Source organism: Eucalyptus grandis, chromosome 2 (genome assembly GCF_016545825.1).
Source record: "Eucalyptus grandis isolate ANBG69807.140 chromosome 2, ASM1654582v1, whole genome shotgun sequence".
In the NCBI taxonomy this organism is placed as follows: Eukaryota; Viridiplantae; Streptophyta; class Magnoliopsida; order Myrtales; family Myrtaceae; genus Eucalyptus; species Eucalyptus grandis.
The window spans coordinates 46065117-46078186 of NC_052613.1; the positions used below are offsets into that span (position 1 = coordinate 46065117).

At 40.0% G+C, this 13070-nt stretch overlaps 1 protein-coding gene across 2 annotated transcripts; it reads left to right on the forward strand.

Annotated features, from left to right (window-relative positions):
- Positions 1-5305: 5305 nt before the first annotated feature.
- On the forward strand, positions 5306-9909 carry LOC104433199 (nudix hydrolase 25). Of its 2 annotated transcripts, none has more exons than XM_010045880.3 (7): positions 5306-5506; positions 5639-5729; positions 6842-6892; positions 7850-7942; positions 8515-8609; positions 9328-9442; positions 9536-9909. In XM_010045880.3, the coding sequence occupies exons 2-7, from the start codon at positions 5664-5666 to the stop codon at positions 9638-9640; spliced, it is 525 nt and encodes a 174-aa protein (XP_010044182.1). In that variant the 5' UTR covers positions 5306-5506; positions 5639-5663; the 3' UTR covers positions 9641-9909. The 2 variants fall into 2 exon arrangements, with proteins under 2 accessions (XP_010044182.1, XP_010044180.1); XM_010045878.3 differs by having other exon boundaries at positions 5315-5506; positions 5594-5729.
- The last annotated feature ends 3161 nt before the right edge of the window (positions 9910-13070 follow it).

Here is a 13070-nt window from a genome sequence, read left to right on the forward strand (position 1 = left end):
TAGGCGAAGCTCATCTCACCAAATTCAAGCAAGAGCCTTGCCTAGCCACCATGAGGCCAAGCCTCTCTAGGCCAAGGTGAGCTCGAGCTTGTTGATGGCCAAGCAAGCTCTCCTAGCCTGAGCTCACCTAGCCATCGACGAGGCTTAGCCTAGCCCAACCAATTGTCGAGCATTGCTGTGGCGGGAAACCGACAATGAGGAAGAAGAAGAGAAAAGGAAAAGAGTAAAGAAAAGAGAAAAAAAAATGGTTTGCCTTAATTTTAAAGTTGCTCCCGAGAGTTAAAAAGTAACTTTTTTCTATTTTTTAATTTTGTTCCAAATCTATTTTCAAGGTTTTGTTCAAGAAAACAAAAAATTTACTAAACGGATTTATATTATTTTTTTATTCCGAGGAATAAAAAATTATAACCATGCATTGTTTAGAGTGTTAATAAACAGATCCCTTCTTGGTTTAGAGTTTAAACTCGAGATTCCACATCAAAAGTATCATTTTAGGTTATTCTTACTTTCAATATATGCATAAACACACATGACTAATTTGATTTAATATCAAGCCCTTTAGGGCCGCGCATGACAACGCTTCGTTCTCTAAGAGTTTTTTTTCAAAAATGGTTCCTTTCTATTTTTGCTCCTAATAATTTCGAGAAAAACCCGTTTGGTAACGACACAACATTTATACTCTTGGAATAGAAAAAGAATAGAAATGCGTTTGGTAACGTAATAATTTCTTTTTGTATTTATTCATTTTTATTCTTGCCGAGCCGTCGCCGCGCCCCGCCCGGCCGCCGCCGCCGACCCCGCCAACCGCCGGCGCGCATGACCGCCGGCCACCGACCGCCACCGCTGGCCGCCGCCGGAGTGACCGGGCGGGCGGTGCCGAGATGGCGGCGGCGGCGGTGACGCTGGCACGGCCGGGATCGGCGACCGACGGCGGCGGGCGGAAGGCCGGTCCGCCTCCAGCCGACCGGGCGGCGGCTGGTGGATCGGCGATGACGGCGCGGCGGCGATCGGCGGCGGAAGGTCGGTCCGCCTCCGGGGATGGTCGGGTCGGCTCCGGCGACGTGTGGCGGCCGGCAGCCGCAACGGCGATCGGCCTCCGGCGACGGGCGGCCGGTCGGCGGCCGGTGGCGGCGGCGACGGGTGGTGGTCAACGGCGGTCAATGGCGGTTAGCAAGAGAAGAATAAAAGAAAAAAAAAAAAATTCACTTATTTCTTAAACTTGTTCCTGGAACAAGAAGCAAGTTTTTTTACTTCTAATTTCTATTCCAAAACCATTCCTCGGGCTAACTTTTTGTTCCCTTTAACAAAAACTAACTTGCCATTATCAAACGTGTTTCTATTCTTTTTTTGTTCAGGGAAGAAAAAGAATAAAAATAGTTGGGTTGGGGATGGTTATCATGCGCAGCCTTATATTACTACTATGGAGACCAATTCATTCATAAACTTTTAAATCGTGTCAATTTAATCATTAATTTTTTTGATAATTTGAATGGAAATATAATTGAAATGATTAGACTAGTAAATTTTCATAAAATTAAATTGATATAATTGAAAATTTTTTATTAGATTGATAAATTATTAAAAAGTTTTGAAATGTTTAAATGTGGAGTACGATTGGTCTATAATCTCTTGGACAACTGTCCTTGTAATGAATAAAGCCGCAATGATGTGGATTGACACGAATCTCTATGCAAATCGGAAATAATTCCACCCGATTTCAAAGCGTGGGGCCAGCCGCCGGTTGCTTTATTTTTCTTGCACGGTGGACCTGAGAAAAACTGCCGAAATACGTGTCCCAAAGTAAACCCCGAAACCAGTGTGCCTCTCAACTCTCGAGTCAAAGTGACTTTCACATTTTCCATATTGCTCCATTTATTTTATTAATTTTGCATTTTATTTTCTTGGGGGTTGAAAAAGATCGCATCCTCTTTTTTACGCGGACAAATTGCTTATTATAAAGAAATGGCGATGGAGACTCCGTAGATGATTATTACCTTTTATGGTTATAAGTCGTCAATGGAAAGAACGACCTTTGCCAAAAAAAATTATGGTCGTGGGTCCCACGAAATATTTCCTATATCTTCTACGCCCAGTGGCGTCGCTCCTCTATTTGTATACTTTCCCATCGCATCGATCTTCCACTCCCGCATGCTTAATTCTTTAATCGATCGGTTTCTTGAACGAGTATTTTAAAGGGCACTTCATTAGATAAATCCAGCGAAAGAAAAGTTTTGTCCATTTTTCAGTTCCGGGGACTCTTCTCGACTTACGTGCGGCCAATATTTATGCACTAAAAGAAAGTCCGATACGATCCGAAAAATAATAATTAACATGGTCCCTTTCTAAGGACACAATAGATACGTTTGGTAATTATTTTGTTTATTTTGTTCTCTAAAATAATTATTATTTAAAAATGATTTTTTATTTTATTTTGTCCCTTGGACGACTTTATGGGCATTTGGATTCGTTTGGTAGCTGTTTTAAATTTCTATTCTTTAAAGATGAACGTGTTTCGTACAACTCTAAAAAGAAATTATGACTCATAATTTCTTTTTATTTTTTTAATAATTTATTCCATTTATTACATTTTTCCATTTTCCTCTTCTTTCTTCCTCTTATCAATTACCAATCTTGGCTATGGCCAATGACCTCACGTGGACTCGAGGGAATTGGCTTAAAGAAGAAGAAGAAGAAAAGTAAAAGAAGAAAAAAATGCTTGATTTTGGAGTTATTTTTAGGAATAAAGAAATTTTTTTTTCAACCATCTACTGTGGTGACTTCACCTGGATAAGAGCTCCCATGATCTTTTGCTAGAGGAGAGGAGTTCGAAATCCAGGGAATGTGCTAGGCGACTTAAGTGTGACGCGGGGGTGGTGGGTCCTCCCGCTTACGTGTCATTTGGGGTTTACGTTGCTACCTGCACAAAAACGTTCCTCTCCAAAAAAAAAAAAAAAAAAAGAATATATATTTTTTTTAATTCTCGATTCTGTTCCAAATTTGTTCCCAATAACAAAAAAAAGTTACAAGCGAATTTCGATTCTTTTTTTTGTTTAGGGAAACAAAAGAACAGAGTTATGCACTGTTTAGCAAGTTACAAAAAATACCCTATTTAACATTTTATTATTTCTTAGAATATCTAGTCCTTCTCTGCGCATGCATTTTCCAGTCATAAATACTCATCAATTGTAAAACACTGTGGTGTTCGATAATAAAAATAATTTTCTTATCTCAATTATCGATTCTTGACTAAGAGAGATACATAGTATGCATACCATTTTCACTAACTATCCAAGTTTTTTTCAACCCTTGGGGCCAGTAATCAAGAAATGGACCGGCATGTTTGAATAAGGCTCGCCCAATACATGTTATCTCAACAAGACCGAGCACAAATGAATTCATATCGTCGCATCTTATTTGGTGTATATCTATTATCTACATATATAATATTTGGAAATTATTATTATTATTATTATTATTTTTTATTTTTTAAATGTTGGTGGTGATGGAAGATGATGTAGGGTGATGATTAATACGCATCATAACAAAAGGCGTGGATTCCCCCTCCCCCACTTCGTAATGGACTCCCCCCCAAAAAGTCAACGCTCTCTCTCTTCTTCCTCTTCCTTCCCCAGCGCACTACTACCTTTTTCTTTTTATTTCCTTTTTTTTTTTTTTCGGGGTTTGGAGTTTAGTGCGCCCCTCCGCGTGCGCACTTCGCCGATCCCCAGGCGGAGCTACGCTAACCTGCGCCCCCCTTCCCCGACCTTAACTCGCGGCCGCTATCCCCGCGCGCGTCCCCATCGGATCCCCGTGCACCCCCCACGTCGGTTGGCACGACTTTTTCAGCAGGACTCGTGGACGACGAAAAACGACTGAAATAATAAAAATGGACTGCCCGAAAAGGAGTGGTTGTCTCGAAGCTGGTGTGGTCATTTTCGCGAGCTGGCGATTGACTCTCAAAATCATGTTAGCTTGGACCCCTACAACTATAGATTGCGAGAAAATGACATGAATAATTCTCGAATTTTACTTCAAATCTTTGAATTTTTAATTTATTTAATATGACCTTTGAATTTTGGGTAGATGTTAAATTCAGTTACTAAACTTAATAATCTAAGGACTTGATTGAATCAATAAATAATTATAATCATTGACAAGATTGATTATTTACAAAAATTCACAAATCATATTGAACAAATAAAATGTTAAGGGATCATATTATGTATTAAGATAAAATTTAAGGATTATTTATATAATTATTCATTTTTTCCCATGTTTGACGATGCTCCATATAAGTCAATGTGAATCACCTGCTTGGGTTTGAAAACCCAAATGGCCCTATTTTGGTTCGGTGGGAGGGAGGTTTTGACCAGCAATGTTGATAGGGATGGATGGATGGACTAGTTCATGGGTAGAGCATTAAAGTTGAAAATATAGGGAGTACCCATCTTTGAAAGTGAAAAAAAAGAAGTCAAAACAATAGAAAATAACTTTGTCGGAACGCCCGTATTAAGTAGTGCCTAATTTTGGAAAATATAACAAATAGATCGTTCGAATGTTTGAGCGCTGTTGACGGAGTTGCATTAAAAGTTAGAACTTTAATATTAAATATATACAGTCAAAATAGGGTGAGTCATCTCGTGAAATGTGGGAATAGATTAAATTTTCGTTCATGAGATATTGCGGTAATAAATGTTCTTTGCCTTGAAAATATAGAAGTGAACGCTCATCGTGTTCGGCAACTACTTTCTTATGTCTGAATGCATAATTATTTGCATTTATAATCGAATTGCAATTATGGTGACCAACTGCATATTATTATTTACATATATAGTTGCCATGGTGTGAAAAGAAAAACAAACATGTTTTGTCTTTTGAATAAGAAGTTAACGGAAGAGATAGTAGCATGGCTTCGGGACTCTAATACAACGATTTTGTGCTAGTTAGCAAATTGATTGTCGGAATGAAACTCGATAGAATTCAATTTCACCAATTTGCATAGCCCCAAAGGTACACAGCTTAACATGGGACGTACCACTACATCAAATGACCCTGATGCATTTTCAATTCGGGTCATGCGCAAAACGATTCGTTTAATCTTTCGATCTCCAATGAAGAACGGAGGGGGAGCCCACGAGGGGGACGGGAAACTTAACGGTACACTCCACCGCACCCAAGCGCAGCCCCCGCGGCCCGAAAAAAGGGACGGACTATTTAATCCGTCAGGGGACGGGGGGGCACTTGGATTATTTAATCCGAAGAAAGTCAACCCTGTGGCCAGGGGGGTGCGCGCGAGGCCGTGCGCAGGATAAGAGAAAAAGAAAGGGAGGAGAGAGAAAGACGAGAAGGAGAAGAAGAAGAAGAGCTCTGTCTCTCTCTCCTCTTTCTCTCTCCTCTCCGTGCATAAGCGTTACGCATCTCCCTCGGCTGGCGTCCAATTCGGTCGTCCTCTGTATTCCCTTGGCAGTGACGCAGAGTCACGCGCGCAGCTTTGGAATGTTAAAAGGTCAGCGTCACCCTCCCCTCTTCCTATAAACCTCCTCCTCACTCTCTCTCTCTTTCTCCCTCCCTCCCTCTCTCTCTCTCTGTGTAGAGCTCTCGCTTTTCGGGCTTATAATTCGACGGGTTTTCCCCTTAGGCGCAGTGGAGTGACGGAGAAGAAGATGGACGGACTGCCTCCCGGTTACCGCCCCAACTTCGGCGTCTGCCTCATCAATTCCGACAATCAGGTCCACCCCCCACCCCACGACACGTGATCCCTGTTTTTCTTTCCTACTTCGATGTTTCCGCCCGGAGTAGGTGATCGTTTCGTCTGCAGCTCGATCTGCGTCTGGTTATGTGGGATTGTTGCGCTTCGGCTGGATTTTTGGCCTGGACGTGCTCCACTGCTCGTTGCTTGTGCGTGCTTGTTCTGGTGTCTTGAGGAGATTCTGAATTTGAGCGGAAGGTTTTGGTTAGATTCGAGGACTCCTTACTTGTCGTTCGACGAATTTCCTTCTTGGATGTCTGGGGGTGGTTTGTAAATTCCTCGTTTTTTTGAATGGAAGATGGCCGGGCGTTTCTGGGCGTGTACTGAATTTCGCTGAGCTGTTGTTGTTTCCGTGGTAAATCATGGAAAGTACAGAGACAGAAGCTTTCGTTGTGGGTCCGTAACAACAGTATTTTCATCTTATCCGAGCAATTTAGTTCAGTCACTTCTCATTTTGGAGTGAATAACGTGCCAGGCAAACAGAGTATATGAAGGGCACGAGACCATGGAAATTTTCCTTGTAGAGTACCTCGCTAATTACGGGAAAAAGTTTACCCAAAAACGTGGCTTCTGGGGGAAAAAAGAAAAAATGTGCTTGCGCTATAGTTTGGACCGCCATATAAGGTTTAAAATCCACCCTTTGCACATTAATTGCGAAGACACTAAGAAAAGCCAACACCTGCTTGTTATTGTTCCCTTCTTTTTATTTTTTCCTTTTCTTTTTGGTGGTTTGGTGTGGTTTAATTGCTGCGAAATGCTGATTTGGTGTTGCGGTGAGATTCAACTCAGTTTTTGAAATTTTGACAATGACAAAGGCATGAAAGATCAGACTGCATAGCTCTGAATTTTATTTTATTTTTTTAATCATTGATATAAATGAGCAACTGGAATTCAAAAGTGCATTCTCCTAGGTTCATATTCAAATCAAATGAACTCCGGTGCTCATTACTTATATCAGGTGAATTTTTTGCTCGTGTGAACTTGTATTAGTTATGGTAACAAGCTGAAGCCACCCCATGTTATTTTTCCACTTAGACGACACTGTTGGAAGTCAATTATGGGAAAGCAAATGACACTAGGTTGTTGTTGCAGGTTTTTGTTGCGTCCAGGTTAAATGTTCCGGGAGCTTGGCAGATGCCTCAGGTGAGCGCAATAGCCTTTTATTCATCCTCTCCTTATGTTTTACTGACATTACCAGCAAGATAGTGATGGTCCAATGTCAACAGACAGGAGCATAGTGAATGATTTTGTACAGTGTTCTGGATCTATCAGAAGCATTCACTGTTTCCCTTTTGGAGTCTCTTTTTTATTTGTTTATTCATGGTTTGGAGATTAGTTTCAGCTGCTATGAAAGTGAGTTAGTGTCCTCTTTTAAAAGCCTTTTGTGTCTTTTGCTGCAATTGAAGGTATTTTCTGATTGAGGGGAAAAATAAATCCCAACAGACCTTTTCCAAAAGTTTGTCAATGATTTCCAAATTGCTTCATTTGTCTCCATAATGGATTCACTTGGTGGTTTGATTAGTCATCATTTTCCTAGTACCTTCCAGTTCTTATCAGTTTCTCAAACACAAAGATTTGGGTAGTACAGAAAGACTATCGTTTCCTTGGAAAACTTTGTATGTCCGTATTTTCCTCCATACTTTCATACACTTAACAAACAAGATAGTTTGCGATGATGAGATCCAGCATGACACGTTCATTGGGCCAGCTTAAGTTCATATTTTTTCTACCCCAGGACAGCTTAAGGTCTTCAGAGAGGAGATGCTAGGCGTATAACTGGGTTCATATTATCCTAATCATTCCAATATCTGATTCTAGTCAATGTAATACCTTTTTGACTTCTTAATACATTGTTTTGTCTTCTAATCATTCAATCAAATTTCTTCATGTTGATGAGTGTTTTTGGGACAGGTACATCACACATGGGACTTACAATTCATAGGAAACACATATTAGCTTTTTTTTTTTCTTTTTTTTTTTTTTTATCTTTGTCTGATTTTCTTGATAAATAGAGAAGCAATTGTACTTTTGTCTGAGCTCCTAGAAGCATGCGTGAAATTAAGTTTCTTAAATTGCCTTTAACAATATGAGTGGTGTCAGGGGGCCATTGAAGATGATGAGGAGCCTAAACTAGCTGCTATCAAGAAACTACGTGAAGAAACTGGTGTAGTGTCTGCTGAGATTATTGCTGAGGTCTAGATTTTTTTACTCTGCTTTCTTCTCTTCTTTGGTGATTTATATGTAATATATGATACTTGCTAGTTCTTGGATGTGTTGAAACATGGTTAGAAAATATTTTGCTGAGAAATTTAAGAATGAAAAGTCATCATCGAGTTGCATATCGATACTCTTCTGGTTTGTCGTTGGATGCTTTCAAAATTTATTTAAATGAGGAAAAAAGGTGAATTTATATGATGTAGAAAGTAAAATTGCTCATTTTAGGTAACAAGACTGGAAATGAAAGGAAGGTAGAGAGAGCTGAAACCAGCAAGGCGTGTTTCTTTTTTCTTTTTTTTGTTTAAATTTGCCTCTGTCGAATTTCACCTACATACTATTTGTGCACCTCCATAACTGAAAACTCCAGCTACCATAATTCCCATGCTGAAGGTATAATGGTTATTTTAACCTTTTCACACCAAATTTTGTCTCTTCCAATCTTGTTTTAAGTGTTTTAGTGGAAGTCTTAGGGGTATCTTCTCATTGGTTATTAGATAACAATTAATTGAATGAATGGTTAAATTTATTTTCCTATGCATTTTTGACAGGTTCCAAATTGGTTGACCTATGACTTTCCTCCTGCTGTGAAGGCCAAAGTGAATCGTCTCTGGGGTGGCGAGTGGCATGGGCAGGCTCAAAAGTGGTATGCTCTCCCTTCCTCCCTGCTAAAGCATACTTCAGTCATGTCTTCTTCTCTTATACTCTGAATGTTCATGAAATTCATAGCAACACACTGCTACTTATAACCTTTATCTCACATATCTTGTCTGCATGTTTTCTTTCCTTTGACCATCTATTTTTACCTGGTACGGCCATACCATGTAAGGCACACGGCTGGTTGGCATGTTTATCTTGGAAAGCTGTTCATCTGCACTGCCATAGTTTAGATTAGGACCTTACTTTGATCTGGTACATTTAGATGGAGTTTCTGGTGTCCTTGTGAACCGAAAAATTTAAACATGATAAGAACTCTTAAACATGACGTGCATTTGACTTTGAAAATCTGCAAGCAACAATGGTGTCTCTGATTCTCTTTCCGGTGGTTAGCATCTTGTTGTCCTTCCTTTTTTTTTTATCTTTTACACGATTGATTCAACAGTGTCTCTGATACTCTATGGAGGCCATGACTATGGGTTCTTTGAACTTGTTGTATTTTGGAGAGTTTCTACGTCCACTATAAAGAATTGCACTGTTGCAATTTTGTTTTCTTGTAATGTGATAATGATGGTTTTTGTCCATCTTCAGGTAACTACACTCACTCTTATGATCTATGTGATGCTTTGAAGTGAAAGGAAAATTGACGATTTAAGAGTTTGCTGTTGATTAGTCTGAGCTTTTGAATGTACTCTGTTAATTGGCAGGTTTCTCATGAGACTGACAAAAGACAATGACAGTGAGATCAACTTAGCAAATGGTGAAGCCGACACAGAGTTTGCAGAGTGGAAATGGGCAAGCCCGGAAGAAGTCATAGAGCAGGTGTGTTTCGACGACTGTCATGTTTGATTCATCGTTTATTTCCGAAAATGCTTTTGTTACAGAAGCTTATTTTTGAAACGAAATCATCGACAGGCTGTGGACTACAAGAGGCCACAATATGAGGAAGTCATGAAAACCTTCGAGCCCTATCTCAGTGAAAGCGGCATATCAGCTAAGTGTAAATCAACTAAATGGTGAAATTTTAGTCGTCGTGGGTAGATCTCTCTTTTGTTAATAGGTAAAAGGTTTGAACATAGTAGTACTCTGCTCTTTGTAAATGAACAAGCCGGTTTAATTTGTAAGCTTTGGAGGTCAACTTTAACTTAATCCTGTCCTTTAGTTTTGCTAATCAATCTGTCTTATTTTTTTCCTCACCGGTGCCTCTGGCATGTAGTCTGTGAACTTATTCGTGTCCTAGCTTGCTTGGAGACTCCCCAGGAACGAAATTAAAGGATAAATTCAGTGTCTGCTCGCGGCCATTTTTTAGCTTCAAAGCTTCAACCATGTTCACGAACTGAAAGAAGGATCAAGGGAGTCTTCTGGGGAAAGGAAGACTTAAGTCTATTCTTTAGATTGCTGTTGGCCAAACACGGGCTTTAAGTTGCTTCCATCTGCTACTCCTGTTCGTGTCGCCCTCTGCAGTCTGATTTCGCCCGGAAAAAAAAAAAAAAAAGGGACAGACTCTCAGGCGTCGTCGAAATCTGGTGAAGTTTGAGGTTCTGCTGCCTTTTGTTCTTATGGGTTGCCTATTCACTGGGAACAAATTGAAGGTTGTCAAACTAACAATACTTCTGATAAAACGAAACTCAATTCCAAGCAGCTTCCTTTACCAGAAGAATAAGCTCGAATCAACAGCAATTCCCGCTTGGTTTTTCTTGAAATGGAAATGTGAAGGAAATGTGATTCCAAAACGGGAAAAAACTTGTACCATAGAACTCGAGTACAGTCGAAGATTAATGATGCAATTCCTACCTGGAAAGGCCAACCATTCGTGCGCTTTAAATTGTTCCATTTTGAAATTTGTGGCCCATTAACTTCATTCTCAAGCGCGGTGGTTGAATCCACAATGTCAATGACCGATACGCTCTGAATAATTTTGAGGTAGTTGTACGCAATGGTGGACTTATTTATCGAACCCTTTGTGCGGCAGCTTCAACATAAAATTCAGAAGAATCAAATTTTAGCCTCGCCCATTCACTACCTAATTCGAATTGTCAATCGGGTTAATGAGCACTTCTTCAGCATTGCTGGATATTTCCATGCAAAGGACCCAACTTCCCTTCTAATGTCAACTGACTAATTAAGTGGACGGGATCTTGATGTGATCATTCACAAGTGTCAATTCGGCTTTTTTATTTCTCTAAAGTCTAATGGCGACCCTTCCAATTGCGGAGGCTGAAGACCAAGTCAATTACTTACAAAATAAAGAACACAAAAGTCAAATTGAACTCTCATTATCACGTGGTTCATTCGTAGTATGGTAGCCGTCACATCGGCTTAGTCCAAACATTTTTGGGAAATAACAATTCAAACCAAGATAAGTTTAACAATTTACATTTGCATAGTCAAGAAATGATCGTTTTGATGTTGATTGGCCATTGATTATGTTTATACATGGTGATACGTCCGAAGCAATATTTAGTAGCGGTACTAGAAAAATATTAAGTAAACTCGGTCTATATAGATTGATTCTCGTTATGAAACCCACATAATCAACAACTATAATAATATAGGTGTACTTAAAATCAGTTTACATCATAACTTCTCCATATCGGCACCTCTATATATAAAATTGAGATTTTTTAATAAAGATTTTATCTCGATTTATATGAGGTCATTTGGATAAGGATGTACCATTAAAAGATTTATGGTACTGACAGCACTAACATACACCTTATTCGGCTTTGAACTCTGACGATTAAGGCACCTTTGGAATAGTCATCCTGACATTAGATTATGTTCTAAGCTGTTTAATACGGTTCCGTACATTCATAAGCAAGTTTTGACCAATAATGTCAACGAACATTTTTAGGAGTTTCATAAGCGCGGGAACAAAAAAACCCCAAAGGAACGCTTGACTAATTCTCATGTTGAGTTCTCCAATTTCGACACTAGCTTGTCTGGATTTGCTAGAAAAAAAAGTGGGTTTTTATCTAAATTTTGAAATGAAAAAAGTTTTGAAAGTTTTAACACAAAACCATATATATATAATTGCATAAGAAATGAAATTTGGAAAAAAAAAAAAAAGGTTTGTCTTACCAATCGCCGCCGCCAAAAAACCCAATAGGTCTGTCTTACCAAACAGAGTGTCATTAATGGGTGGCCTTTTTTTTTTTCCAACTTTTTCTTTATACAAATTTTTATGGCCCCTTTTTAACATTTTAATTTAATTTGATGACTCTTGGAAATTTGGCTATCTCAAAATTTTCGGAACATCCAATCATTAACATATAGTATCATGTGTGCTAGTTTCATAATTTTCTCAAATTTCTAAATATAAAGTCGTGAACAAAATTAACATGAAAATTTTTCATTTAATCCACACATTTAACTTGACGATTATGTCACGGGCTGATCGATCAACTCTCGATCACTCCTCGATTCACTCGTGCGGCCTTAAGGTTTTGCCCCTAAGCAGCCTTTCACACTCGACTCACAAGACTCGTATGTAGAGAGAGAAACTCTTAGAGAGAGAAACTCTGATTTTTGTATTGCTTGTGAATGAGATTACAATGAGGGAGGAGATCCCTTTATATACAAGTACAAGGCAAATCGTATCTGTAGATCTCCCTTAGATCTAACGGTGGAAATTGCACCTCCCTATCTATCAACTACCAGCATTAATTACATAACTACCACCTACTCGCAGTTATAGCGTATGCGTACAAATACAGTATCGCCCGCCCCTAGGAGAATACTCTAAGTCCCGGGGTATAAGCCGAGGGTTTTTAATGTGTCACGCTCGTGTTCGAGAAACCTCTTGGACATGCTTTCTTTCGGGCGGTGACATTCTCCTCCACCTAATCGACGACGCCCTCGTCGCGTCTTTGGCATGAAAGGCTTCAATCTTTTCTTGAATTGCCAAAGACTTTTCTCGGGCTCCCAACTAGCTTCGCTCTCCGGAAGACCCTTCCATCGGATCAAATATTCTCGCTTGGGCGCGCAATACCGCTTCCGTATGATTCGATCCGCCAAGATGCTCTAGACCTCTCGATCATACGAGGTTTTTGCCCCGAGTGGCGCCCGATGAGACTCCCCACGATCCGAATCTTCCTCATCAACTTGGAAAGGTTTGAGCATACTTACGTGGAACACCGGATGCACCTTGAGTTTTGGTGGTAGCTCCAGCTTGTATGCGACCTTCTCGACCCGTTGCAACATACGAAATGGCCCATCGTAGCGACAGATCAACCCCTTGTGCACGTCCTTGTAGCGAAGGACTGCGTGTAACTTGGCCAACATTTGGTCTCCCACTTGGAACTCCACGTGCCGTCGCTTCTTGTCTGTCCATTTCTTCATGCGCTTGGAGGCTTTGTGTAGACACGCCCGTGCCAAGTCCGCTTGTTCTTGTATATTCTTGGTGAACTTGTACGCGGGCGGACTACTCCCCCAGTAACTCGAAGCGATA